Source organism: Taudactylus pleione, unplaced genomic scaffold, assembly GCF_031769625.1.
Source record: "Taudactylus pleione unplaced genomic scaffold, aTauple2 ptg001086l, whole genome shotgun sequence".
NCBI classification, from domain to species: Eukaryota; Metazoa; Chordata; class Amphibia; order Anura; family Myobatrachidae; genus Taudactylus; species Taudactylus pleione.
Window position 1 is genome coordinate 1,739,579 of NW_028285487.1, and position 27,245 is coordinate 1,766,823.

General features: G+C 45.1%; 1 protein-coding gene across 3 annotated transcripts; it reads right to left on the reverse strand.

The window, feature by feature from the left end:
• Positions 1-694: 694 nt before the first annotated feature.
• Positions 695-19,992, reverse strand: LOC148453809 (uncharacterized). 3 transcript variants are annotated; one of them, XM_088461681.1, is made up of 3 exons: positions 19,911-19,973; positions 14,839-14,992; positions 695-1,376 (listed from the first exon to the last, which is right to left on the reverse strand). In XM_088461681.1, the coding sequence occupies exons 2-3, from the start codon at positions 14,875-14,877 to the stop codon at positions 924-926; spliced, it is 492 nt and encodes a 163-aa protein (XP_088317807.1). In that variant the 5' UTR covers positions 14,878-14,992; positions 19,911-19,973; the 3' UTR covers positions 695-923. The 3 variants fall into 3 exon arrangements, with proteins under 3 accessions (XP_088317807.1, XP_088317806.1, XP_088317805.1); XM_088461680.1 differs by lacking the exon at positions 19,911-19,973 and adding an exon at positions 19,727-19,813; XM_088461679.1 differs by lacking the exon at positions 14,839-14,992 and having other exon boundaries at positions 19,727-19,992.
• Positions 19,993-27,245: the final 7,253 nt, after the last annotated feature.

A 27,245-nucleotide genomic window follows, 5' to 3' on the forward strand; every position in this document is an offset into this window, starting at 1 on the left:
CAGTGATCGCTGCTCGGGGCAGTAATTGCAGTAATAAGCTGTGCACCCTGTGATATCTCACTCTAGCACATATACTCTGTCACTTTAAGTTAAATGATCAGAATATATAATACAATCTCCTCTATTGACTAATAACTATGATTTAAAGGAGATAAAAGTCAGATCCTAGATGCTATACATAAATAAGGCAGTACCAAAGCAGCTACCCCTTAATGTCGGATAATGCATCACCAAAGTATTCTATTCCCCCAACGGTACCTCCATGCCCAGCGTGGTACTGCCACTGTTTGCTGCTTTTCTCTTCACTTCAGTATCCCCCCACAGGCTGGCCATACCCCACTGGCACAGTTCAGTACAGGGAGGGGGCGCTATGACATGCACTTTCTCCGGGCACCATGGTTCCACTCTACTCCTCTGGCACTAGGACACTACTATGGGGCATATCATTCACTAGGACACTACTATAGGGCATATCATGCACTAGGACACTACTATGGGACGTAAAATTAACAACTGCTGCAGAGAATGGTGTCTATGTAGAAGCATTAGGGTGGGGGTACCTTTAAAATGCTGCTATAGAGCCCACACAGTTTTGGCTATGCCCCTGCATGGGTGAAACGCCTTATTTGCTGTGCAGGTTTACTTAGATAGAGTTATCCAAAACTTCTAAGCTTCTAAATGATTTCCATGTGTAGAATTGTGAAAATGAATTTATTTCTCCTTTTTTGACATCAGTGAAAAAAATTGGTGGGATGCGTTTTTCTTTTAGATTTCCTTCTAGATAGTTCTTGTGATGTTCCAAAAAAAAAAAAAGTATTGCTTAATACAGGTTATCTTATTGAGTCATAATTTGATGCAAAATGTTCTTGTCTCACAACCCCAACACTGTGTAATGAAATAATGTTACAGAGACAAGTGTGTAATCACACCAGGGATTTAGTGCTGCCCTCTGGGCTGGAGAATGGGCATTGCTCGCTATGATTCAACATGGGAGACCATGGAGGAGAAATGTTCTGCGTTTGACCCAAGCACAGCTCATTGGATGAGGTCACTGGGACACTGTTACTGCTTGCATGTCTTTGGAGCGTGACCTTGTACATATCGGGGGGCGAGTCACACATGGTGACGACGTGTGCGCTGTCTTCTGGCTTGTTTTCCACCAGCATGATTTTGGTCAAGAGAGATTTCAACACGATTAGAATACCGATGAATCCAAAGATGTAGAGCCCATCTCCAATGGACAAACCTATTTGATAGTCACCAAGGGTCTTGTTTGGAAGATGATGGGAATGTTGATCAGCGCAGCTTGGAGAAGACGGGTGGACATTCATTCTCTTCGACCAATTGATTTGGTCATAGCTGAAATTCACATCTTCCTATAACAACAATAAAAAAAAAAAAAGAATTGCTGGACTTAACAATAGAATACAAACAGGAGCGGCTCTAGGCCCGGGTGAGCCGGGCCGTCGCCCGGAGCGCCACTGTATCCGGCGGGCGCAAGAAACGCCCACCCTCCCTCCCAGCGCTATAGTGAATAAGTAAGCTCAAGGGGAGAAAGCAGAGGAGGGAAGGGGCAGCAACACATGACGGCGCTGGGCGCAGCAAAGCCTAGTGCCGTCCCTGAATACAAACACTATTTTAGACCTTGTTCACACTGAAGGTGCTCACACACATACTGATCTGCCCACGATCAGCCGATGTGTACAATTTCCCTTGAAACTCTCCCCGGCAGCTCTGCACACGATTAGTGTCCAATCTTCAAATGATCTCTCCTGAAGTCAGACTTTTTACAGTGTATCGGGTCCTATATTGTCAGATCTGCCCTAATGCACGGCAGATATGAAGATGCGATGTGCGACCAGCGGGGACGCGCATCACATCGTGAGTGGGGACTCATGATTTCCTCACGATTTGGCCATATTTTACACGATCTGCCGTTCCAATGTGTCGGAATCAGCCAGATCATGTAAAATATCGCTATGTATGTGGACACCTTTACTTACTGCATTTAGATTAGAATGAATAGTTTCCGATTAGTGCACACGCACCGTGGCATTTGAAAATGTTAACAGTGCATTTAAAACAATAAAAGGTGACATTGTCTATTTCTCATGTATTAATAAATGCTTCCATAGATTATGTTGGTAGAAGTACAATGTAAGTAAAATGCGTCAATGAAGTAAGACACATCTAAAGCGAGCGTTTAGGTGCATATCCACTAGCAGATAGAAGAACGACAGTACGATTACAACATTGTAATCGTACAGTTGTTTCTCATAATGAGCAGTGCCTACACTCCCTCATTTCCGAACATGGCCAATTTGTCGCAATCGGCAGACTGACCTGCAAGTTCAGGTGATGATTGATGTCGGAAATGATATAATGCACGATTAATGAGCGATTACGATGTCGTAATCGTTCAATTGCTCATTTACATCGCCTAGGGGATACGCTGCATAACTATATCTCCCATGTGTTTTATACATTTTCCCAAAGCATTTGAGCAAATGAGCTGGTAAAGGCCCGCTTAATATTCAAAACAAACAAAAGGAAAAAAAAAAAAAAAAAGACAAAAGCGGCATGAAAGTGATACCTTTGATCAGTTATTTAAAAAAAAAAAAAAATTATGCAGTTTTATGCGTAATTTTATGAGTTGTTGCTATGTACTAATAGCCTAATGCAGGAGATTTCACAGAAAGACAACATTATTATTATTGAGAACTATGGCCCTCATTCAGAGCCGCACGTTAACAACAGTACGCTCGTTCCGAGCGATGTTTGCACATCTGCGCATGCGTACGCTTTTTAGTACGCATGCGCGAACCAGTCAGTGCGGCCGAAAATCCTTTGTACGCTATATAGCGAGTGCCGGCTATTTTGAGTGACAGAATGAGGCGTATGTGGGTGGTAACAGGGGAAGGTGCTTGAAAATGGGGAGTGGAGATCCGAACGCAGGCGTGCTTAAAGGTCAAAACGGGCGTTTTATGGGTGTGTATATTTAAAACAGCAGCGTCATTGACCACGTCACTGGGTTATTTTATAGCCCGAACTGCACGCAAATTTGTGGTAGCAAACACCAACCACAAGAATAGCGAGCAGTTCATACGCTGGTCGATGTACTCGATTAATCTAATAAATAGCGGACATGACGTAGGATGCGTGCGGCCAGGGGGCGTTTTTAACAAATAAACGAGCGTATGTTTTGCTCGCTCGTTCAGACTTAGAGGCGTGAACAGACTGCAATGTGCGTACGGATCATTTGAATAGCCACCCCTTGTTTTTAAACGAACGACCGCAAATAGCGTACGGCTCTGAATGAGGGCCTATGATCTGACTCCTATTTATCAAACTCTGAAAAGCGAAGCTTTTAGGAGTCTGGCCCCTTTGGTTTACTCCATCCTTAGATGGTGTAAACCGCTTTAATCCTATGGAGGCATTCTCGCAGGAGAGGGATCTTACGATCCCTCTTCTGCAGCCTCCGGCTGTTTCTGGAAGATGACACTGTGTGTATGCGCAGTGTCAGATTCCCCAGGAGGAGTCTAGTGGTCACTCTAGGTGCTGATTAGTGAGGAGGGCATATTTAAATTTTAAAGGGTAAAATTGTATGCATGATGTATGGTTACAGTACAGTAGCTGCAGCAATACATCACGTCTAAAATTTTGTCCTTCACAATGTAAATATTACCTCATTCCTGATCAGCACCCTGCACCTAGAGTGACCACTAGGAGTCTTTCACAAATGTAAAAGACTCAGCTAATATGCCGGGTAAGTAACTTGCAGGGACAGCGGTTAGCGCTACCACTGTCCCCGCGAGGTACACTTAGTACATAGTGGAGATATTTTCATTGCAAATAAAACTAGCCATTGCAAAACAGACTTTTAATAATGGCGGCAGTGCCGCCATTATTAATACATAGGCCCCTAAGGGGTATATCCATTTAACTGCAAGATATTGCTTGCAGAAACTAACACCGATATCGCACACAATTTCCAATTAATGCAGCTATGCGATCTCTCCAATTGAAAAAAAAAACTTAAGCGGTAATTTTGGCTGTTAATAATCTGGTAAATTATCCTGTACCTTAAATAACCGAAAACAAATATTGGATAACAGTATGTCTATTACTGGTCGAAAGCAAAATATTTGGGGCAGTATATCACCCCAAAAATGACATGCAAGTAATATTATTAGCCAAATTAAGCTAATGAAAAACTTCTAATTGCCTAATTAATCATTAGGGAAGGAGAGGGGGGGGAAGGGGGGGGCAGGAGTTTTGAACCAAGGGGCTAACTCAGCAGTGCAGGCAAGTACACCACTGAATGCAGATTCCCGATAATCGGGAATCTGCGCATGCGCAGGACCCATTCTGTGAGTGTGCAGAATGGATCCTGCCAACACGCACACTAGCCCTTGAATGCCTCTGCCTGATTGACAGGCAGAGGCATTTTAGGGGCGGTGTGGGGGTTGACGGTGTTCCTGGAAACGGGGCGTGCCCAGAGAATGCGTGGACGCGTGGGCTTGCAAGCTGGCCAGCCTGAGTAAGCTGAGGCTTACTCAGATGGCCGGCCGCCCGGCGCCGTCCACCATCGTGACCATCAACCAGCAAAGGTCGTGATGGTGATCCCATTACTGTGACTTGCAAGGATCGCATTGCATTGCAAAGCTTCCTGTGTTCAGCTTTGCAATAGCGATCCTTGCTGAATCAGGCCGCAAGTCCCAACATTTTATTTGAAAATACGGACTTTCCCCAACTTTGCACCCACAAGAAAAAAGCTGCTCTAAATCCCATTGAAAATAATTGCGGCTAAATTTGACCGGATAATTGAGAAACATCATGCTAGGTGTACACGGCTGCAGGGACAGAAGGGCCACGGCGGGCAGGCACAGCATTGTGTGTAATGAAATCACCGCATCATTAATTAATATGCGCAACACGGACCAGGTGACGGGGGTGCCCAGGGAAGGGGGAGGAGAGATGGGGGTGCACTGGCCAGCTTGATTTAGGTTTTATTTTGCTTAATTGCTCGACCGACGCATATGAAATTTAGATGCAGCAGCAGCCATGTCGTTTTGTGCACCTTCAAACCTCAGGCCCCACTCTCATCGGGTTTGGCCATACAGATACTGTACACTTGTAGGTAGCAGACATGGAGTGGAGTATACAGAGGACCAGCCATGATATTGCCTCATGTATGGAGGCAGTATCGCAGTTATTAAAGGGTCCTCCACAGAGCTAAGTAATACACAGCCATGTTCTACTGTGGCGCTCAGAGTGACAAGATGGCTTTGCGCATGTGCAGATAACCTAACGGCGGCCATCTTGGTAAAGTAGATGCTTCAGTCATGCAGCAACATGGATGCAGCGGCGCAGTAGCACACTCCATATTCTAACAATCTTCTCTTTTCATTCATCATAATATAATGGATATTATTCTGTGTTTTTGATAAGGGAAAAAAAAGACATTGAAGAGATGCCAGGCTTTGCTACAAACGCTCGTGACAGAGTGCCTGTGGCCTGAGTTGATAAGGAAATCTGTTTAGTTTCTAGCCAATTGCAAGTGGTCAGCATGAGAAAATACATGTGATTGGCTGAGCAGCTAATGGGACCCATCACACCAGGTCACAGTGACTCACCCAGGGGTGCTTGCAGCAAGCATAAGAGTCATCTTTATTGGGGCATATTTCTCTCACATTGGATTACAAAGACAGAAGAATTACCCTTTATGTTAAATTGGGCTTGTGCAGTGTTTTATTCTTTATTTTGTTTAAAAATGTGTGTTTACTTTTTAGCCTCCCTGTCATAATGAGTAAAATAATACAAATAAGTTATTTAGAACAGAGATGTGTCATAAATATCTGCTTTGCATTATTCCAGGGGTAGCCAACCACGGTCCTCAAGAGCTACTAACAGTTCACGTTTTCCAGACCACCTAGCTGGTGCACAGGTGTATCCGTTACTCACTAACATATTTGAAAAGATCCACAGGTGTAGCTAATTATCTCACCTGTGATTCTGTGAGGACATCTGCAAAACATGCACTGTTGGTAGCTCTCGAGGACCAGGGTTGGCTACCCCTGCATTATTCTAATCATTCTCTACAGTTAAAATCAGTTGGGAGGCAGGGAGAGCGCTGCCTCCCGCTGACAATACAAAAGTGCAGAAGCGGGGGGGGAGGGCCATGTCATGGGCTGTAAAAGCCCATTGAAAAAAATAGGGCCCACATGAAAGCATGTCCCTGTTAGTCAGGCAGATGTGATTGGACAGCGGATCCATCACTGGATTTGCTGTCATCACTGGGTGGGTAGTGGGCATATGCGGCGGGGACATGGCGGAGGTGCGGGCATTAACAGCAGCGGAACTCCGGATATAGCTGGCATGCCGTAAGGCCTTGATCCGAGAAGGGTGCTGTGCCTCTTACTTATACCCCTTTCAGACTGACGACCCAGGAAATACACAGGTTTATCAACCTGTGAATTTCCTGGGTCTAAATCCTAGACCCTGGTACAGAGAGCAGGGTCGTGTGTGTTCATACTAGGGGTGTGTACCGGCCACTTTTCGTGATTTGTGTTTTGGTTTTGGATCTTTCTTCGTGTTTTGGATCTGGATTGGTTTTGCCAAAACCACCCTTCGGTGTTTTGGGTTCTGGGTTGTGTGTTTTGGATCTGTATTTTTTTTTTAAAAAAAGCATAAAAACAGCTAAAATCACAGAATGTGTTGATTTTTCTGCTCCTATGCTATTATTAACCTCAAGAACCTTAATTTCCACTCATTTCCAGTTTATTCTGAACACCTCACACCTCACAATAGTGTTTTTATGTCCAAAAGGTTGCACCGAGGTAGATGGATGACTATGCTAAGTGACACGAGTGGGCGGCACAAACACGTGGCCCATCTAGGAGTGACACTGCAGTGGCAGACAGGATGGCAGTTTGAAAAACTAGGCCCCAAACAGTACATAATGCAAAGAAAAAAAAGAGGTGCAAAATGGAATTGACCTTGGGCCCTCCTACCCACCCTTATGTTGTATAAACAGGACATGCACACTTTAACAAATCAATCATTTCAGCGCCAGGGTCTGCCACACGACTGTGGCTGAAATGATTGGTTCGTTTGGGCCCCCACAAAACAAGCTGGCAATTAATCTGGCCCTGCACAAACTGGCTCTACGGAGGCAAGATGTCGTCCTCATCCTCCTCATTCACCGATTCCTCACCCTCTTCAGTGTTGTGTACATCCTCATCCTCACAGAGTATTAATTCATCCCCGCTGGAATCCACCACCACAGGTTCCTCTGTACGTTCTGGAGGTTGGTCTCCCTGGAAAAGTTGATAATTCATTTTTATGAACATCATCTTCTCCACATTTTGTGGAAGCAACCTCCTACGCCTTTTGCTGACAAGGTTCCCGGCTGCACTAAACACTCTTTCGGAGTGCACACTGGAGGGGGGGCAACTCAGGTAAAATAGAGCCAGTCTGTACAGGGGCCTCCAAATTGCCTCTTTTTCCTGCCAGTACATGTACGGACTGTCTGACATGCCTACTTGGATGCTGTCACCGATGTAATCCTTTGACAGACGCATGCTTGTCGCTGCTGCTTTAAGGATGCAGGTGCGGCTACAGCCCACACATTTCACAAAGAGAAAAAAAAAGAAGAATTTTTTTATTGTTTGTGGAGCGCACTTTGAGGGTTACATCACCCTTTAACAGACAGACGCACGCTTGTCGCTGCTGCTTTGAGGATGCAGGTGGAATCTAGACGGGATTTGGAACCGGGGACACACTACCTCCATCAATTGTCTAAATCCCACTGCACTAATGGCGGATACCAGACGCACGTCTAACACCAACATAGCAGTCAAGGCCTCAGTTATACGTTTTGCTTCAGGATGACTGCTGTCGTACTTTATCCTCCTCGCTAAGGACTGTTGGAGGGTCAATTGTTTAGTAAAAGTAGTGGTGTTCCTACTTCCTCTCTGGGATGATGAACAACTCCCAGCAGCAGCAACAGCACTAGGAGGAAGTGGTTCTTGATCTTTCCCTATTTTATTTTTATCGGAGAAAGTTTGGTCCTCCATTTATGTTATATTGATATATACGTGCGGCTAAGGCGCACACAAACACAGAAAATATTTTTTTATTTTTGCTGGAGAGTAGTGCACTTTGTGGGTTATACCACCCTTTAAGAAATGAGCCAGCCGGCCTTTTACTTATGGGACACAGGCGCACGCTTGGCGCTGCTCCTTTGTTGATGCACGTGCAGCCACAGTGCACACAATTCACAAACACTGAAAAAATAATTTTTTTTTAGCACTTGGGGGGAGCACCCCTGATGGACAGAGCACCCCCTGGACAACACTACAGCACCCCTTTAGGACTGGGACACTGCACAGGAGTTTGGAGTGGACACAGCCCCTATGGACAACTGACTGCACAACACAGTCCAGCCAGCCCCTATGGACTTTGAAGTAGTGGACACAGCCCCTATGGACAACAGCAGCACAGCGCAGCACAGCACAACACTACACTGCACTACACTACACTACAACACTACACAGCCCAGCCAGCCCTAGCTCCCACCCTCCCTCTTCACTGTCCACAGCCGAGTGAGAAAATGGCGCTGACGCGGGTACCTTATATAGGATCCAAAACCCGCGAGACCCGGAAGGCGGGATGATGACGTTTTGCCTCGATCTCAGATCAGAGTCAGGCGGGAAAGGTCGGATCGGCCTAGGACCGGCAGGGCTCGGGGGGTTCGGATTTCAGAAATCCGAACCCGCTCACCCCTAGTTCATACATAGCAAAAACCCGGGTTGATGGATGCTCACATGCAAAACTTGGGTTTTTGCAGTATGGGGCATATTCAATTACAGGTGAGAAGTCAGAGGACGGACTTTTCGCCATTATCGCTGCTTTTTCTGGGGATAAAGTATCGGGTGCGTGCCCGCGTATCTTTGTATTCAATTAGGAATCTGGGGAATCGGGACCCGGCAGAAAGGCAAGTAGCGAAAACTCCTGTTAATTTCTGGAAATCAGCCTGTCACCCCCCCAAATATGGTCTGACATGGGGGATCCCCCGAATTACCCAGCTAAAGGAATTAGGGCTTTTTAAACGGTGTCAGCAGGTGTTTTTTTGCATATTTAAATTAGGGGTGAGGTGGTTCGGATTTCTGAAATCCGAACCCCCCCGATCCGAGGCCGATCAGAGTCAGGCTTGACTTTTCCCGCCTGACTCGGATCTGAAATCGAGGCAAAACGTCATCATCCCGCCTTCCGGGTCTCGCGGGTTTTGGATCCTATATAAGGTACCCGCGTCGGCGCCATTTTCTCACTCGGCTGTGGACAGTGAAGAGGGAGAGGGCGAGTTAGGGCTGGCTGGGCTGTGAAGTGTAGTGTAGTGTAGTGCTGTGCTGCTGTTGTCCATAGGGGCTGTGTCCACTACTTCAAAGTCCATAGGGGCTGGCTGGACTGTGTTGCGCAGTCAGTTCTCCATAGGGGCTGTGTCCACTCCAAAGTCCTGTGCAGTGTCCCAGTCCTAAAGGGGTGCTGTAGTGTTGTCCAGGGGGTGCTCTGCCCATCAGGTGTGCTCCCCCCCAAGTGCAGAAAAAATATATATTTTTTCTGTGTTTGTGAATTGTGTGCACAGTAGCCGCACGTGCATCAACAAAGTAGTGCCAAACGTGCGCCTGTGGCATAAGTAAAGGCCCTCTGGCTTGACCGTTAAAGGGTGCTGTAACCCCCAAAGTGCACTCCAAACAAAATAAAAAAATATTTTCTGTGTTTGTGAATTGTGTGCACTGTGGCTGCACGTGCATCAACAAAGGAGCATCGCCAAGCGTGCGCCTGTGTCCCATAAGTAAAGAGCCGGCTGGCTCATTTCTTAAAGGGTGGTATAACCCACAAAGTGCACTACTCTCCAGCAAAAATAAAAAAATATTTTCTGTGTTTGTGTGCGCCTTAGCCGCACGTATATATCAAACCAATATAACATAAATGGAGGACCAAACTTTCTCCGATAAAAATAAAATAGGGAAAGATCAAGAACCACTTCCTCCTAGTGCTGAAGCTGCTGCCACTAGTCATGACATAGACGAATAACATGCCATCAACGTCGTCTGCCAAGGCCGATGCCCAATGTCATAGTAGAGGGCACATACAATCCCAAATGACAAAGTTCAGGAAAATGACCTTGAAAAAAATATTTAAATCATCTGAAGAGAAACGTAAACTTGCCAATATGCCATTTATGACACGGAGTGGCAAGGAACGGCTAAGGTCTTTCCCTATGTTCATGATTAGTGGTTCAGCTTCACATGACGATGGAAGCCCTCCTCCCGCTAAAAAAATCAAATGAGTTAAGCTGGCAAAAGCACAGCGAAGAACTGTGCATTCTAAGAAGATATCACAAATCCCCAAGGAGAGTCCAAGTGTGGTGGCGGTTGCAATGCCTGACCTTCCCAGCACTGGACGGGAAGAGGTGGCTCTTTCCACCATTTGCACGCCCCCTGCAAGTGCTGAAAGGAGCACCCACAGTCCACTTGCTGATATGCCAATTGAAGATGTCACTGTTGAAGTGCAACAGGATGAGGATACTGGTGTAGCTGGCGCTGAGGAGAAAGTTGGCGAGGAGGATTCTGATGGTGATGTGGTTTGTTTAAATCAGGCTCCGGGGGAGACAGTTGTTGTCCGTGGGATGAAAAAGCCCATCACGGTCATGCCTGGGCAGAAGACCAAACATTCCACCTCTTTGGTCTGGCAATATTTCTATCCAAATCTGGACAACAACTGTCTTGCCATATGTAAAGGTGAAATAAGTAGGGGTAGGGACGTTAACCACCTAGGAATATCCTCCCTTATACGTCACCTGCAGCGCGTTCATAAAAAGTTACTGTCAAGTTCAGAAACTTTGGCTAAGACTGTAAGCAGTCCAGGGACACCTAAATCCCGTTGTCCTGTTGTATCCAAGTGCCTGCAAACCACACCGTCAACTCCCTCCTCGTCAATTTCCTCCTTAGTCAGGATCGGAAGTAGTCCTGCAGGCCATGTCTCTGGCATGACTGACTCTCCTATCCAGGATTCCTCCGGAGGATCCTGCAGTGCTACGCCTACTGCTGCCGCTGCTGCTGCTGCTGCTGGGAGTCGGTCATCATCCCAGAGAGGAAGTAGGAACACCACTACTTTTACTAAACAATTGACCCTCCAACAGTCCTTAGCGAGGAGGATGAAGTACGACAGCAGTCATGATGAAGCAAAACGTATAACTGAGGCCTTGACTGCTATGTTGGTGTTAGACGTGCGTCCGGTATCCGCCATTAGTGCAGTGGGATTTAGACAATTGATGGAGGTAGTGTGTCCCCGGTTCCAAATCCCGTCTAGATTCCACTTCACTAGGCAGGCGATACCGAGACTATACAGAAACGTCAGAAAAAGTGTCCTCAGTGTCCTGAAAAATGCGGTTGTACCCAATGTCCACTTAACCACGGACATGTGGACAAGTGGAACAGGGCAGACTAAGGACTATATGACTGTGACAGTCCACTGGGTAGATGTATCACCTTATGCAGCAACAACAGCGGCGTCACCAGTAGCAGCATCGCAGAAATGCCAGCTCGTTCCAAGGCAGGCTACGCTGTGTATCACCGGTTTCAGTAAGAGGCACTCCGCCGACAATCTCTTAGAGAAACTGAGGGAAATCATCGCCCAGTGGCTTACCCCACTTAGACTCTCCTGGGGATTTGTGATATCTGACAATGCCACCAATATTGTGCGGGCATTACATCTGGGCAAATTCCAGCACGTCCCATGTTTTGCTCACACAAACTTGGTGGTGCAGAATTTTCTGAAAAGCGGCAGGGGCGTGCAGGAGACGCTTTGGGTGGCCGGAAAATTTCTGGCCATTTTCGCCATTCAGCGACTGCGTGCCGAAGACTGGAGCGCCAGCAAACACTCTTGAACCTGCCCCGCCATCACCTGAAGCAAGAGGTTGTGACGCAGTGGAACTCAACCCTCTATATGCTTCAGAGGATGGAGGAGCAGCAAAAGGCCATTCAAGCCTATACATCCACCTATGACATAGGCAAAGGAGGGGGTATGCACCTGACTCAAGCGCAGTGGAGAATGATTTCCGTGTTGTGCAAGGTTCTATAACCCTTCGAACTTGCCACACGTGAAGTCAGTTCAGACACTGCCAGCTTGAGTCAGGTCATTCCCCTCATCAGGCTTTTGCAGAAGCAGCTGGAGAAAGTGAAGGAGGAGCTAAGACGGAGCGATTCCGCTTGGCATGTAGGACTTGTGGATGAAGCCCTTCATTCGCTTTGCAAGGATTCCAGGGTGGTCAATCTGTTGAAATCAGACCACTACATTTTGGCCACCGTGCTCAATCCTAGGTTTAAAGCCTATGTGGTGTCTCTCTTTCCGGCCGACACAAGCCTGCAGAGGTGCAAAGACCTGCTGGTGAACACACTGTCAGCTGAAGCGGAACGTGACACGTCAACAGCTCCTTCTTCATTTTCTCCCGCAACTGGGACTGCCAGGAAAAAACTTAGGTATCCTAAGCAATCCGCTGGCGGTGATGCAGGGCAGGCAGGACCAAGTTTGGACATCTGGTCTGGACTGAAGGACCTGGCAACAATTTCTGACATGTTTACTATCACTGCATATGATACTGTCACCATTGACAGAATGGTGGAGGATTACATCGGTGACAGTATCCAAGTAGGCATGTCAGACAGTCCGTACCTGTACTGGCAGGAAAAAGAGGCAATTTGGAGGCCCCTGTACAAACTGGTTCTATTTTACCTGTAGTTGCCCCCCCTCCAGTGTGTATTCCGAAAGAGTGTTTAGTGCAGCAGGGAACCTTGTCAGCGAAAGGCGTAGGAGGCTGCTTCCACAAAATGTGGAGAAGATGATGTTCATAAAAATGAATTACCAACTCTTCCAGGGAGACCAGCCTCCAGAACATACAGAGGGACCTGTGGTGGTGGATTCCAGCGGGGACGAGTTAATAGTCTGTGAGGATGAGGATGTACACAACACTGAAGAGGGTGAGGAATCGGTGGATGAGGAGGATGAGGACGACATCTTGCCTCCGTAGAGCCAGTTTGTGCAGGGCCAGATTAATTGCCAGCTTGTTTTGTGGGGGCCCAAACGAACCAATCATTTCAGCCACAGTCGTGTGGCAGACCCTGGCGCTGAAATGATTGGTTTGTTAAAGTGTGCATGTCCTGTTTATACAACATAAGGGTGGGTGGGAGGGCCCAAGGACAATTCCATCTTGCACCTCTTTTTTTTTTTTTGAATTATGTACTGTTTGGGGCCTAGTTTTTCAAACTGCCATCCTGTCTGCCACTGCAGTGTCACTCCTAGAACTATTGTGAGGTGTGAGGTGTTCAGAATAGACTGGAAATGAGTGGAAATTAAGGTTATTGAGGTTAATAATAGCATAGGAGCAGAAAAACCAACACATTCTGTGATTTTAGCTGTTTTTATTCTTTTAAAAAAAAAAAATACAAATCCAAAACAGAAAACCCAGAACCCAAAACACGGAAGGGTGGTTTTGGCAAAACCAATCCAGATCCAAAACACGAAGAAAGATCCAGATCCAAAACACGAAAAGTGGCCGATGCACACCCCTAATTTAAATAGGTGGTGAAGAATGGCATTTAGCAGTCTTTTTGGTGAGAAATTAACTACTCTCATCAAATTTGGGGTACATGAAAATGGGTGCAAGCATTTTTTGAAGTCCCTAAAGTAATTTTTTTTTAATTCTTTTAAAATGCACCTGCCGCAACCACCCACAATGAAGAAAACACCTGCCGCATACTTGGGGAACCCCCGGAGTCTATTTCACTAGTTTTTAATTGCGTCCCCAACATTTTTTTTCACCCCCAAAATGAAAGTACATTTTTTGGGGTGTCCTAAGGAATTTTTTTGAAATTTTTTGACACAGATTAAATTAAGGGGACATTCGCTGCAGGCTATTTTTTTGTATTCTGCACCTGTAAACCCCAATTCTGCACTTTTTTCGCCATGTATTACATGGTAAAAACTCATCCCTGTTTTTTAATAAAGACTTTTCGCACCTGTGAAAAGTCTTTGTAATTGAATATGGGGATAAGTGAAACAGGCGAAAATGACGTCATTGGCGATAAATTTTTCGTTATAAAAGTTTTCGCAGCCTAATTGAATATGGCCCTTACTGTAAAAAGGGTATTACTAGCAGAGCTTCTATCATGCATTTCAGTATCGCATTCTTTCCAAGATTCTACATCCTAACAAACCCAGGGAAATTAACGAGTTATCAAATAAGAATAGGGAAAGCTTCATGCTGCTTGCGCTGGAGGATTTTGCACAAGTTTTGTGCATGTTAACCGCACAATTAAGGTATAGACACACATATTATAATATATATATATATATATATATATATATATTTATTAGGGATGTGCAGGCTCGGATAGGTTCGAGTTTGCACATTGAGTTCGGATTTTTCCCTCCAAAAAAACGGAACTCAGAAAGAGGCTAAACGTCATCTTACATGGACGAACATCATCATTCCTGGACTTTTGTCCAGGAAAATATATATATATATATATATATTTTTTTTTTTAAGAAAATTCCGGCACTCGTGGCGAAAAAGGCTTTGAAAGGTGTAGGTGCCATCCATGGACCACCAGGTCCTATATAGTCAGCAAATAATGGTGGCACTCCACGACTAAGTAATACACAGGAACAACAGCTTTAATACATCAATCCAACGTTTCGGGCATCAGCCCTTCATCTGGGATACACACATATAATAATACAGTGCACATAAATAGACAAACAATTAAAAATTACCTGATCCAGGTGAGCCGGAACTTCAGCGTCCACCTCCATCAGCCCCGACAAACACGCGCCCAAGAAGCAGAGTCGCGGTCAGCGTGACGTCATCAGGAAGTGACCGCGAGGTAACCGGATCACCTGCGCCGCCCATGTAGGCATGGCAACAAACCTGTTGCCAGAAATATAGAGACATTATCAGGGGAACATCAAACAATATACAAAGCATCTTTAATCAACCTAATATAGATTCTTCATTGAACACATATTCATTGATTACGCTATAATGGCTTCATAATCACTAGATTTAAATCATATTATGTCCACATAAAAACAACAAACTATAATAGATATACCAGCTATATATAGAGCATACAGTACTGCAAACTAAATATAACGAAAATATCCGCATAAACAGTCTGAAAAACAAGGTCATAAATATAATATAATAATATCAGATGAACAAGCAAAAGAGTGTAAGGAGCACAGACTAATATGCCTATAGAAAACATTGCAAGCCAAGGGTTTCATTAAGCCCCCTGGGTGCCATGGTATCAAGTTTAAAAATCCAACGACACTCTGCTTGCAATAATTTCTGATATCTATTACCACCCCTAATATTAAGTGGAATGTGGTCAATGATTTTAAACCTTAAATCCGCCACTCCATGTTTCAAAGCTATCCAATGCCTAGCGACTGGCTGTTCGCTAGGTCCTGTATTGATCCCTATACGAATAGCCGACCGGTGTAGTGCAATACGCTCTTTAATTTGGCGTTCTGTTTTGCCCACGTAGTTGAGTCCACATGGGCAAAACAGCATGTATACCACAAATGTAGTACTACACGTCACTGGGAACCTAATGGAGAATCTCTTACCCGTGTGCGGATGATTGAAGGTATCACCCAAAATTACCGCCCTACATGTTATACATCCCAAACATCGATGATAACCATTTTTTAGAGAAAAAAAAATGTTGGGGTTTTTTCTTTTTTATCTTAGCCACATCAAGTGTCTAAATGAAGGGCTGATGCCCGAAATGTTGGATTGATGTATTAAAGCTGTTGTTCCTGTTTATTACTTAGTCGTGGAGTGCCATTATTTGCTGACATTATATATATATATATATATATATATATATATATACACATACACACACATATACACTGTATATATTTTATATATTTATTAGGGATGAGCGGGTTCAGAAAACCGTACCCCCCCCGAACCCCCCGATCCGAGCAGGGAACTGAGTCCGGCTCGGGTTTTCCCGCCTGACTCTGAACTGAAATCGAGGCAAAACGTCATCCCACCTTCCGGATCTCTTTTGGATTCTATAAAAGGTCCCCGTGTCGGCGCCATTTCTCACTCCGGCTGTGGACAGTGAAGAGGGAGGGTGGGAGCTAGGGCTGGCTGGGCTGTGTTGTACTGCTGTTGTCCATAGGGGCTGTGTCCACTCAGTCCATAGGGGCTGACTGGGCTGTGTTGTGCTGCTGTTGTCCATAGGGGCTGGCTGGGCTGTGTTGTGCTGCTGTCATAGGGGCTGGCTGGGCTGTGCAGTCAGTTGTCCATAGGGGCTGTGTCCACTCCAAAGTATATAGGGGCTGGCTGGACTGTGTTGTGCAGTGTCCCATAAAGGCTGTAGTCCTAACGGGGTGCTGTAGTGTTGTCCAGAGGGTGATCTGTCCATCAGGGGTGCTCCCCCAAAGTGCACTCCAAAAAAAAAATTTTTTTTCTGTGTTATTGAATTGTGTGCACAGTAGCTGCACGTGCATCAGCAAAGTAGCGCCAAGCATGCGCCTGTGTCATAAGTAAAGGGCCGTCTGGCTTGACCGTTAAAGGGTGCTGTAACCCCCAAAGTGCACTCCAAACAAAATAAAAAAATATTTTCTGTGTTTGTGAATTGTGTGCACTGTGGCTACATGTGCATCAACAAAGGAGCAGCGCCAAGCGTGCGCCTGTGTCCCATAAGTAAAGGGCCGGCTGGCTCATCTCTTAAAGGGTGGTTAAACCCCCAAAGTGTGCTCCACAAAAAAGAAACAATTCTTCAAAATGTATACGCAGTAGCCGCACATGCATCAACAAAGGAGCAGCGCCAAGAGTGCTCCTGTGCCCCATAAGTCTGTTAAAGGGTGGTGTAACCCCAAAGTGCTCCAAAAAATAAAACACATTTTTTTTTTCTGTGTTTGTGACTTGCGTGTGCTGTAGCTGCACGTGCATCAACACAGTAGCAGAGCCAAGCGTGCACCTGTGTCATAAGTCAAGGGCCAGTTTGGACATCTGGTCTGGACCAGGCTTGCCTACCCTCACGATTTGGCCGGGAACCTCCCAATTTTCGGGTGCCGCTCCCGGCCCCCCGGGAAGGCAGGCAAGCCTCCCGCAAGCCTCCATCCCTCCCTACCCCCCTGCAGAGTTACTAGGGAAACCCCCGCAGCAGGGGGCCCGGTGACGTGATTCGTGCTGAATCGCTTCATCGTGGCCCCGCCCCCCCGCTTTACAATGCCGTTAACTCCGGCATTGTGATAAGGGGGCGGAGCCACGATGACGCGATCTCGCGGCTACACCACCGGCCCGCACTGGCCACGCCCCGCAATGGTGTTATAGTGCGGCCACGCCCCCTGTTGTAAGCTGACATTCAGCCCCCTCCCGGAAGGAGGGAGCTTAATGTCGGCAAGTATGGTCTGGACTGAAAGACGTGCCAACAATTTCTGACATGTCTACTGTCACTGCATATGATACTGTCACCACTGACAGAATGGTGGATGATTACATTGGTGACAGCATCCAAGTAGGCATGTCAGACAGTCCATACCTGTACTGGCAGGAAAAAGAGGCAATTTGGAGGCCCCTGTACAAACTGGCTCTATTTTACCTGAGTTGCCCCCTCTCCAGTGTGTACTCCGAAAGAGTGTTTAGTGCAGCCGGGAACCTTGCCAGCGAAAGGCGTAGGAGGTTGCTTCCACAAAATGTGGAGAAGATGATGTTCATAAAAATGAATTATCAACTCTTCCAGGGAGACCAGTCTCCAGAACGTACAGAGAGACCTGTGGTGGTGGATTCCAGCGGGGACGAATTAATACTCTGTGAGGATGAGGATGTACACAACACTGAAGAGGGTGAAGAATCGGTGGATGAGGAGGATGAGGATGACATCTTGCCTCTGTAGAGCCAGTTTGTGCAGGGACAGATTAATTGCCAGCTTGTTTTGTGGGGGCCCAAACGAACCAATCATTTCAGCCACAGTCGTGTGGCAGACCCTGGCACTGAAATGATTGGTTTGTTAAAGTGTGCATGTCCTGTTTATACAACATAAGGGTGGGTGGGAGGGCCCAAGGACAATTCCATCTTGCACCTCTTTTTATTCTTTGCATTATGTACTGTTTGGAGCCTAGCTTTTCAAACTGCCATCCTGTCTGCCACTGCAGTGTCACTCCTAGATGGGCCACGTGTTTGTGCCGCCCACTCGTGTCGCTTAGCATAGTTATCCAGCTACCTCAGTGCAACCTTTTGGACTAAAAACAATATTGTGATGTGTTCAGAATAGACTGGAAATGAGTGGAAATTAATGTTATTGAGGTTAATAATAGCATAGGAGCAGAAAAACCCACAAATTCTGTGATTTTAGCTGTTTTTTTTTTAAAATACAGATCCAAAACCCAGAACACGGAAGGGTGGTTTTGGCAAAACCAATCCAGATCCAAAAGAAAAACACGAAAAGTGGCGGGGAGAGGGGGAGGGGGAGAGGGGGAGAGGGAGGGAGATTGATTGTATTGGTGGTTTGAAGGATTGTGTGTGTCTAGCACACATACAGTTTCAATGGATAACTAACCAAGAGACAGATACTGAATAAAATAAATGAATCAATAATTTTTATGAAGTATTTTTCAGTGGTCTCACCTTTTACCGCCATCCTAGTGATACTAGCGTTTGTGGGCATTTGCAGAACATATAAGCTGTGTACACACGTAAAGATTTTCTGTCCAACCATCCAACTAGTTGATTGGTTGGAATGAAAATCTGGTAACGTATGGGAGTAACTGATGATCAGCAATTTGCTCCTAAATGCCAGAAAACAGATGAAAATGGTCGTCAGACAAGTTTGTTAAATGTTTGACCTAAACAATTTGTTCAAGCAGCAGTTTTTGTCCATTTTCTGGCGTTTGGGAGCAAATTGCTGATTGTCATTTGCTTTCATACAGCACCAGATTTTCATTCCAACCAATCAACTAGTTGGATGGTTGGACAGAAAATCTTTACGTGTGTATGCAGCTTCCCATATAATTAAAAACATTTTAGCATTCTTTTGGGAAGAACATTAACTTGCCATAATATATGGATGACCGTGAGATTCAATCATTTTTATACCTTGTAGTGTAAGTTCATGACAAATCCAGCTCTAGAGTCAGATTATTGTCACAATCACACAATTTAAAACACATACAATTACAGATTAATTTAGCAATAGAATGGAGAAGATTCATTGAGTGGTAAAGACACAGCTGGCCTCACTGACACACCAGCCACTCCCGTGTCCAATGCAGCAAAGTCTAATGGTGCATACACACGTAACGATTTTTTGAACGATTTGTCGTTAACGATGTCGTTATTGTTCCAAAAATTGTTCAGTTTCTGAGTGATAACGATGAACGATAATTGTTCGAGTGTGCTCCCGTTTGTAGTTCATCCTCCATTTCAGACTGTCCAACATAACGATTTTCATTAAGGGAAAGAACATTTTTCGTTCATCGTTGTAAAAATCGTTCATTACACTTAAAAAAAATCATTCACTTTTTCAAGGGAAAATCTGACAGAAAATCGTTGGTTACTAAATCGTTGTGTGTGTATGCACCTTTAATGTTAAGTATCAGAATAATGCACCAAAAATAAAAGAAAATGATTTAAACCCACCTCGCCTGTGTGCTCTGGAGCAGCGGCCATTGCAATGAGAAGCAATTCCTTTAAAACAGTGCTAAAAACCAGCATTATTTGCACTTTATAGTGTAGACTAATAAATATAAAATTGAATGGTATTCTTAATATATGTGTTTCCATCCCTGCACACACCACATACACAAATGTCTGCAGTTCCTACTTGTTTTACAGGCTGCTCTAGTGGGTTCCTCCAAACCACCCCCACGCTGCCTCTCCCCACACAGTAGATCCAGCTTGCAACTCCCATAATGCTCTTAGAAGAACAATTTTATTTTCTGAAACTCTGGTATGGTGAAAAACCTGGTCTACAGTGATGGAGGTCAGGCTTTAAGGATAACCATAGCTGAGCCTAGATGTCAGGGAGGTTTTTTTTATGTTTTAGAAGAAAATTAAGTCACTTTGATGGAACATCAAAATTCACAATGTCAGTAGTTTAAATTTTATATAGGCTTACCATATCAACACTTTAAACCGAGACACTCATGAATTACACAGGTTATTTGGCTCATTAAATCCAGGCTTGAAGTCAGCCAGCCACAGAACCTGTGTAATTCATGAGTGTCCCAATTGAAAGGGATAGTATGGTAAGCCTAGATTTATTTTTATACCATAGAATAAGCTAGTTTTATGAAATTGATGTCCAGTTTTAGTGCCCCAACCCTGCAAACCAACTGTGTCTTAAATGAAAATGCTTTATACAAAAGCTGGCGTTTGAGCTTGTGTGCTGAGAATGTTGTTTCATGTGTTTTAATGTGGGAAATTATGAAGATAATGAAAACTATCCTGTTTCTGGTTTGGCACCCTAACAGCCCAGGTTTTTAGGATATCCATGCTTGAGCACAGCTGTCTTAATTAGACCCTTAGTCAGTTTGATTTAACCATCTGTGCTCAAGCATGGATATCCTTAAAACCTGGACTGTTAGGGTGCCTGGAGAAAAGAGTTTGGGAACCGCTGCTGTACACTTATCTACACTCTGGGATATATTTACTAAAGTGCGGATTTTTAGAAGTGGAGATGTTCTCTATAGCAACCAATCAGATTCTAGCTATTATCTACTAGAAAGTGCTAGATACATGATAAGTAGAATCTGATTGGTTGCTATGGGCAACAACTCCACTTCTATAAACCTGCACTTTAGTAAATATGTGATAACCAGAACCAAGAATAGCTGGTGGCTTAACAGTTTCTTTATTTGCCCAAGCCTTTCAGAGAGGCAAGTACCCCTACTGTTCTGAGCTCCTAGGAATATTTAGACATGGAAAATAATTACAAGCATTATAGACAGCTCCGCTTTATTTCACAGGAACAGGGTGAAAGAGGTCTTCTTGTAATAGCAATTTCTGGCATGGAGTAGTAAATTAATGCACTATACATTTCAGAATTTGGCATACACCAATCATATAACAGCATATAACATAGCATGAATAACAGTACTGTTAAATACATTCTATATTGAACAATCTTAGGGCCTGATTCAGACCCACTCGCGAGCGGCTGTCCGCTCGCAAGTGGGTTGATGTTGTGCACTGAGCATGCGCACGACGGAGGGGGCTCCGTCGTGCGCATGCGCCAGACGCGACGAGCGAAGGACTTTCCTTTGCTCGTTGTGTCTGATCAAAGGGGGTGTGCTGTCGATGTTGATTGACAGCACGCCCCCTTTGGTGGGCGTGCCGGGGGCGTGCCTCCCTGACGGGGGCGTTCCCAAGGGAACGCCTCCCGTCAGAAGCCGGCCCACTGACATCACTAGTGATGTCAGTGGGAGTGATTTTGGCTCTGATAGAGCCAAAATCACTCCGGGCCTTGCGGTTGAAAAACTCAACCGCAGGCTCCGGCTCGCAGTGGCGATGGTCGCGATGGTCACGACCATCGCGGCCATCAAACTGCACGCTCGTATAGGCTGTGGGTGGTGACCCACAGCTATACGAGCGTCCGGGAGGACGCTCCATAATTATGGAGGACGGCCCTCATTCAGAGCGTGCGGCTCTGAATGAGGGCCTTAGTTACTTTTTGGGGAACTAAATAATAAATATTTTAATACTGCTGTATTAACCAAACAGATAATTGTCTCTGGAGCCTAGACTCTATTTGTGAGGTCGTTGGTGCACAATATTTCCTTTTAGCTGGTTTAAGATTTAATGATACTAACAGATCTTCTATTGCATATTATGGTATTGCTGGGGCTCTTTCAGATAATTAGTCAGTTTCTTACTTAAACAGCTGCAGCTGTTGCCAAGTGCTTGTTATTGAAGGAAAGTTACACTTTAACTTCAAAATTACTATATCTGGGTATCTTTAGCAGAAATCAGCTCAGTGTAAAGTTCAATTTGTCCTTTATGGTAAAGGGGGTGCCTGATGAAGATTCAAGTGCTTAGATTATAGCTTTCTCTCCTATCTGTGAGATTGACAGCCCTTTCTCTATCCTACCACCTCCTACGCTGATAAGCCTGTATCTGCTGAGAGGAGTATAGGGTGGCAACTAGAACATAGACTAGCAGGGTTCTGGATACAAAGTTGTGCTCACCACTCCAACACTGCTCCTGAGGTATATGAATTTCCAATAATCGCTAAACAGAAATAATTGCTTTCCAGACTTACATTGTGGTTCCAAAGCACAAAAGTTCTTATTGCAATAAAAAGAAAGTTACACGCTTTGATCTAACACAATTAGCGCAAAATACAATTAAATACAAAGGTACAGCCGATACATACGCTAGCGCTCTGGATCCAGATCTCCCGGCATCAAACATGAAGCCTCCGTCAAAGAAAGAAAGAAGATGACTGACTATAGGACCGAGAGCGCTAGTTTATATATCTTCCAGAGAGTAGACAATACAATAGAAACGAGCTGGCATAATTTCATTGGTTTTTGCTCTTGGTTCTTTTGGTACGATGCAGGTCATAAGTCAGTTTGTCCAGTGATAGTTCAGCCCTCCAACGGCTCTTTGTGGATCTTTCCCTCCGAAGAACTGGTTTAAACTAGTAAAGGACACTACATACAGATTTTATATTCTAACCACTAATTTCCTATAATTCATATCTTGCAGACGCATGATGCGATCTCCTTGCCGATAGAACCGGAGATCTGCAAATAAACAGTGATTCAGAATGGTACCAAACATGACTTGCCTCTTAGTCTCTATACTTTAAACATCATATACTTTACATTTCACAACATAAGTATTAGCTAATAAAACCTTTAACATTAAGCTTAATGCTTGGGAACCTTTTTATAAGAGATTGCATGTGTGAGAGTGAGAATATTGTGTAAAGTCGCTAGTATGCGTTGTGCGTCTATGTGTTTTGTGCTTATCTGTGCTTTGATAAACAGCACAACTGTGCATTGTGCGTCTTGTATATTTTATATGTACTATTTAATGTGTGTATAGGTTATAGTAGGACTTTCAACAATATGCGATAGCAAAGCAGATGCACGATGCTAATAATCTAATATAGTATCATAAACGCAATGGTTTCATGCTGACGACCCAAGATGGCGTCGTCAGGGGCGACACAAAATGGCGTTGCCAGATATTAATTTACAATTTGGTCTCAGCCAATCATCTGGCTTCGACAGGTGGGTCTCAGAGCCAGAGATCCGATTCATTTCAATATAGCTGCTCCAACCTTCCCCTGCTATCACCAGCCTCAGTCTCCCAGCGGTTCCACAGCATTGCTGCTGCCTGTCAGCATTGGCTTGGTTCAGACAGCATCTTTTGCCGACAGCTCCAACCTCCTGTCCACCTCCAGCACTTGTAATGCAGCTCCGCCTGGGTCCATCTCCAGGCAGTGGTGATCGCCCCCCCATACACAAAGCCCCGATTCACAGGCTCAGGCGGGCAGCCGACTGCTGCCTGTCATCTACAGTGCAGGTGAGCAGTCTGCCACGGTGCAGCACCAGTATTTAAAAATCCCAGGACGCGCAGAACAGCCAATCACCAGTGATTGGTTGGGGAGATGCTGCCGGCGGTGACTGCCTGCTGCTGCGGACACACAGCAGCCAATCACCGCCGGCAGCATTCACCAACCAATCACAGCCAGCGGTGTCTCTCATCCAATACGTGTCCTGCTCCTAGAGTCTGTCCTCGGTCCCTGCCTTCCTCGGTCCACCTAAGAGGCTGGTGAGGAGCAGGAAGTTAGAACATGCAGCTCAACTGCCGGGCAGATGGCAGGCAGCACCGCACAAGCACCAAGCATGATCAGCTCCCTGCATACACCCACGAGGTCTCAGTCTCTCTCTACCCCCCATCCCCCTCACAGTAGATTTGCCACCATGGGGTATATTTACTAAAGTTTCTGCAGGACATGTGGGACTGGAGGAGCCTGCTTGTGGAGCATATTATTGTGGGGGGATCCAGGGGGGAGTTAGTATTACTCTTAAACCGCCCCCTAAAAGTAAAGTCTAGATCTGCCACTGCCTCCAGGTCTCAGTCACTCAGCTGCCAGATTCTGTCACTCTGTAGGGTTTACAATACACAGTCATTGCCTGCAAAAACTCTCCCTTCAGAAGGCTACTTCAGCTCAGCCCGTCTCCAGCAGTGCGGCTCTGTCTCACTTGGCAGCTGCACCAGCCGCACCAGCACTGGCTTCCTGCTTTATCAGCTTCTGCAGTGCGAGCCCCTTTCCTTCCCGCTGGGGCTGTGGGACACCGCACAGCTGGTGCGTGGCCATCCAGAACCTTCTCTCACACCAACATTGGAGATAGGGGTACATATGTTTCTTCCAAAGGGTTTCTGACCACATAAGTGGACACCATAATAGTCATAATTACACATGTCCGTTGTATGGGGTATCACAAATATAGCCGTTATTCTTGTTGAAGGGGCAGTATTGCTTGGTGCTAGTGCATTACCAAAAGTTACACCTTCTGGTTATACCACCACCATCATCATCTTCTGCCTCATACTAGTCATTTTTGGGGCTACATCTACCGTAATCACTATCATCTTCAGAGTGATAGTTTATTGTCTTCATTGAATTTTATAGTAAAAGAACATTTTCTGTCATTCCCCAAGGCCCTGGTATTTAAAGCACACAGACCCAGCTCGCATGAACACCTGGCTACTGGCATAGACTCCTCCCCTTACTATTCCTGACTCCTCCCACTTCTTATTCTATGGTATTACAAAAATAATTAATATTAGAACACCATACAAGTATACATAATTCTCTGCATTAAAATACACACAACAGGAGCAGGGGATTCAAACATGTGCCATAGTCAGATATTTGGTTGGTTCTGTTAGGAAAGCTGGCAATTCATTGGTGGAGGTTGCACACAAGGATCAGGAAAGGCATTTTCCCAATTGACCAAGCCCTAGCTTAGCAATTGTATAAGATTAGATAGTGATCACTGTAGGAATTTTTTAGGGCAGGGGTGCTGAATGCAGAGGATGAAACATCTGTGCACACCCCCGCACTGCCGACACAGCCAGAAAACCTGCACTAAAGACACCGCTGGCACCCCTGCACTGCCAACATCACCGGTACCCTTCACTAAGGACACTGCCAGCACCGCAGCACTGCCATTCCATTTACTGAGGACACCGTCAGCATCCCCGCTCTGCCGACACTGCTGTCACAGTAAGTGCACTATTGGTGTAAACAACCCACACTGTATAACACACTGTATCCATGTTGGAAATTAGAAACTGAACTGCAACATGTTAGTGCCACCCACTGTGTCACTTAGCTTAGTCAGCCAGCTAGTTGGATGCAACCTTTTGGCCTTAACTAGATGAAGCAAATAATATTGTAAGGTTGTCAAAATTTATTGGAAATTACTGGAAATACTGTAAATGTTATTGCGGTTAATTATACTGTAGGAACAAAAACAGACCCATTTTATGTGATTTTTAGCTGTTTTTATGATTTTTTAAGAAAAAATCCAGATCCAGATCCAAAACCAAAACATGAAAACAAAACACGGAGGAGAGGTTTTGGCAAAACCAATCCAGATCCAAAAACCACGGTAGATCCAGATCCCAAACCAAAACACCGGGGTCGGCACACATCTCTACTTAAGACCAGTCCTGAATGTCAAAACTTTGAATCGATTTTTAAAAACAAAACAGTTTTGCATGGAAGGCATTTCAGACATCCCTTACCTTCTCACAAAGGACTGCTTCTGTATAAAAATAGACCTAAAATAAGCTTTCCACTCTATATTAATACACCCGAATCACAGACGTCTTCTCAGGTTCTATTGGAGAGACAATTTGTATCAGTGGACAGTGACGGTTTTTGGCCTTTACACCGCCCCCTACACCTTTACACGGGTGATGAAAGAGGTAGTGTCTCACCTGCGCCAGCAAAGGGGTTCAATGTGTAATATACCTAGACTACATACTTTTGATACACGCAGACCACGATACCCTTTTAAAGCACAAGCATTTAACCATTTCTCTGTTATCAAACCTGGGTTTCATGCTAAATATCCCAAAGTCAGTACTGACTTCCACCAAGAAAATCACCTTTTTAGGGTTCCGCAACAGAAATGGCTAGACACAAAAGATTATATTAAAAAATTATCCCAAAAGCACAGCATGACCCTCCGTACTTTAGCAATAATCATTGGGAAATGATAGCGATGTCTCTGGGGTTTCGACGCATTCCGCTATTATGCAGAGAATTGCAACGCCTCTAAGAACTTTGATTCACGCCCGATATTCCTGGACAGACCCCCTCATATATCCCCCCTCCTGCATGACGATCACCACGGATGCATCCCTAACAGGATGGAGAGGTTTCTCACAAGAAAAAGCAGTAAGGGGCGCTTGGTCAAAGGAAGAATCCCGCTTGTTCATAATCATTTTGGAACTACGTGCAGCAAAATTAGCCCTACAGGCTCTAGTCCCCATTCACCTTACAGGGGCTTGTATCCAGCTATGCCTGGACAATACAATCGCAGTGTCCTATATAAACAAGATGGGCAGCACCAAGTCAACATCCCTATGCAAGAAGGCATTAGAAGTTTGGGATTGGGCAGTCCAGAGAGATTTTCTTCTTGTCGCAGTTTATATCCCAGGGGAGTTAAACAAATTAGCAGACTCCCTATCCCGGAAAAGGATCTCTCTACATTCGGTAGCACTGAAAAGTCAAATCTTTCAGAAAATAGTTCACACATTTGGGAGATTACAGATAGATCTCTTTGCCAGTCCCACGAATGCTCAGATTCAGTGTTTTGTTTCCAGAATATGGACAAAAGTGGTGGAGGATGGATGCAATGTCCTTTCCTTGGACGGATCTGACTTGCCCCTATGCTTTCCCTCCCCCCGCCCTACTCCTGAAAGTCTTACAAAAAATCAGGGAGGACAGAGTGCCGTAAATTGTGGTAGTATACCGTGTATGGCCATCCAGAGTCTGGTTTCCTCTGTTATGAATAGGTCCGAAAATTCCACTAGGGATATCCAAGGAATGCTTTCAGGGGACCCTAGACCTGTTAGAGACACTTCCCCAATGTATGTGGATGGCAATATTACTAGGCTGTTAACAGAT

Excerpts from the sequence above, each read along its gene's own strand:
- LOC148453809 (XM_088461679.1), bottom strand. The coding sequence starts at position 19,870 with ATGGAAACACATATATTAAGAATACCATTCAATTTTATATTTATTAGT. Across the intron at positions 1,377-19,726 it reads CTCCAGAGCACACAGGCGAG|GAAGATGTGAATTTCAGCTA; the intron begins GTGGGTTTAAAT and ends TTGTTGTTATAG.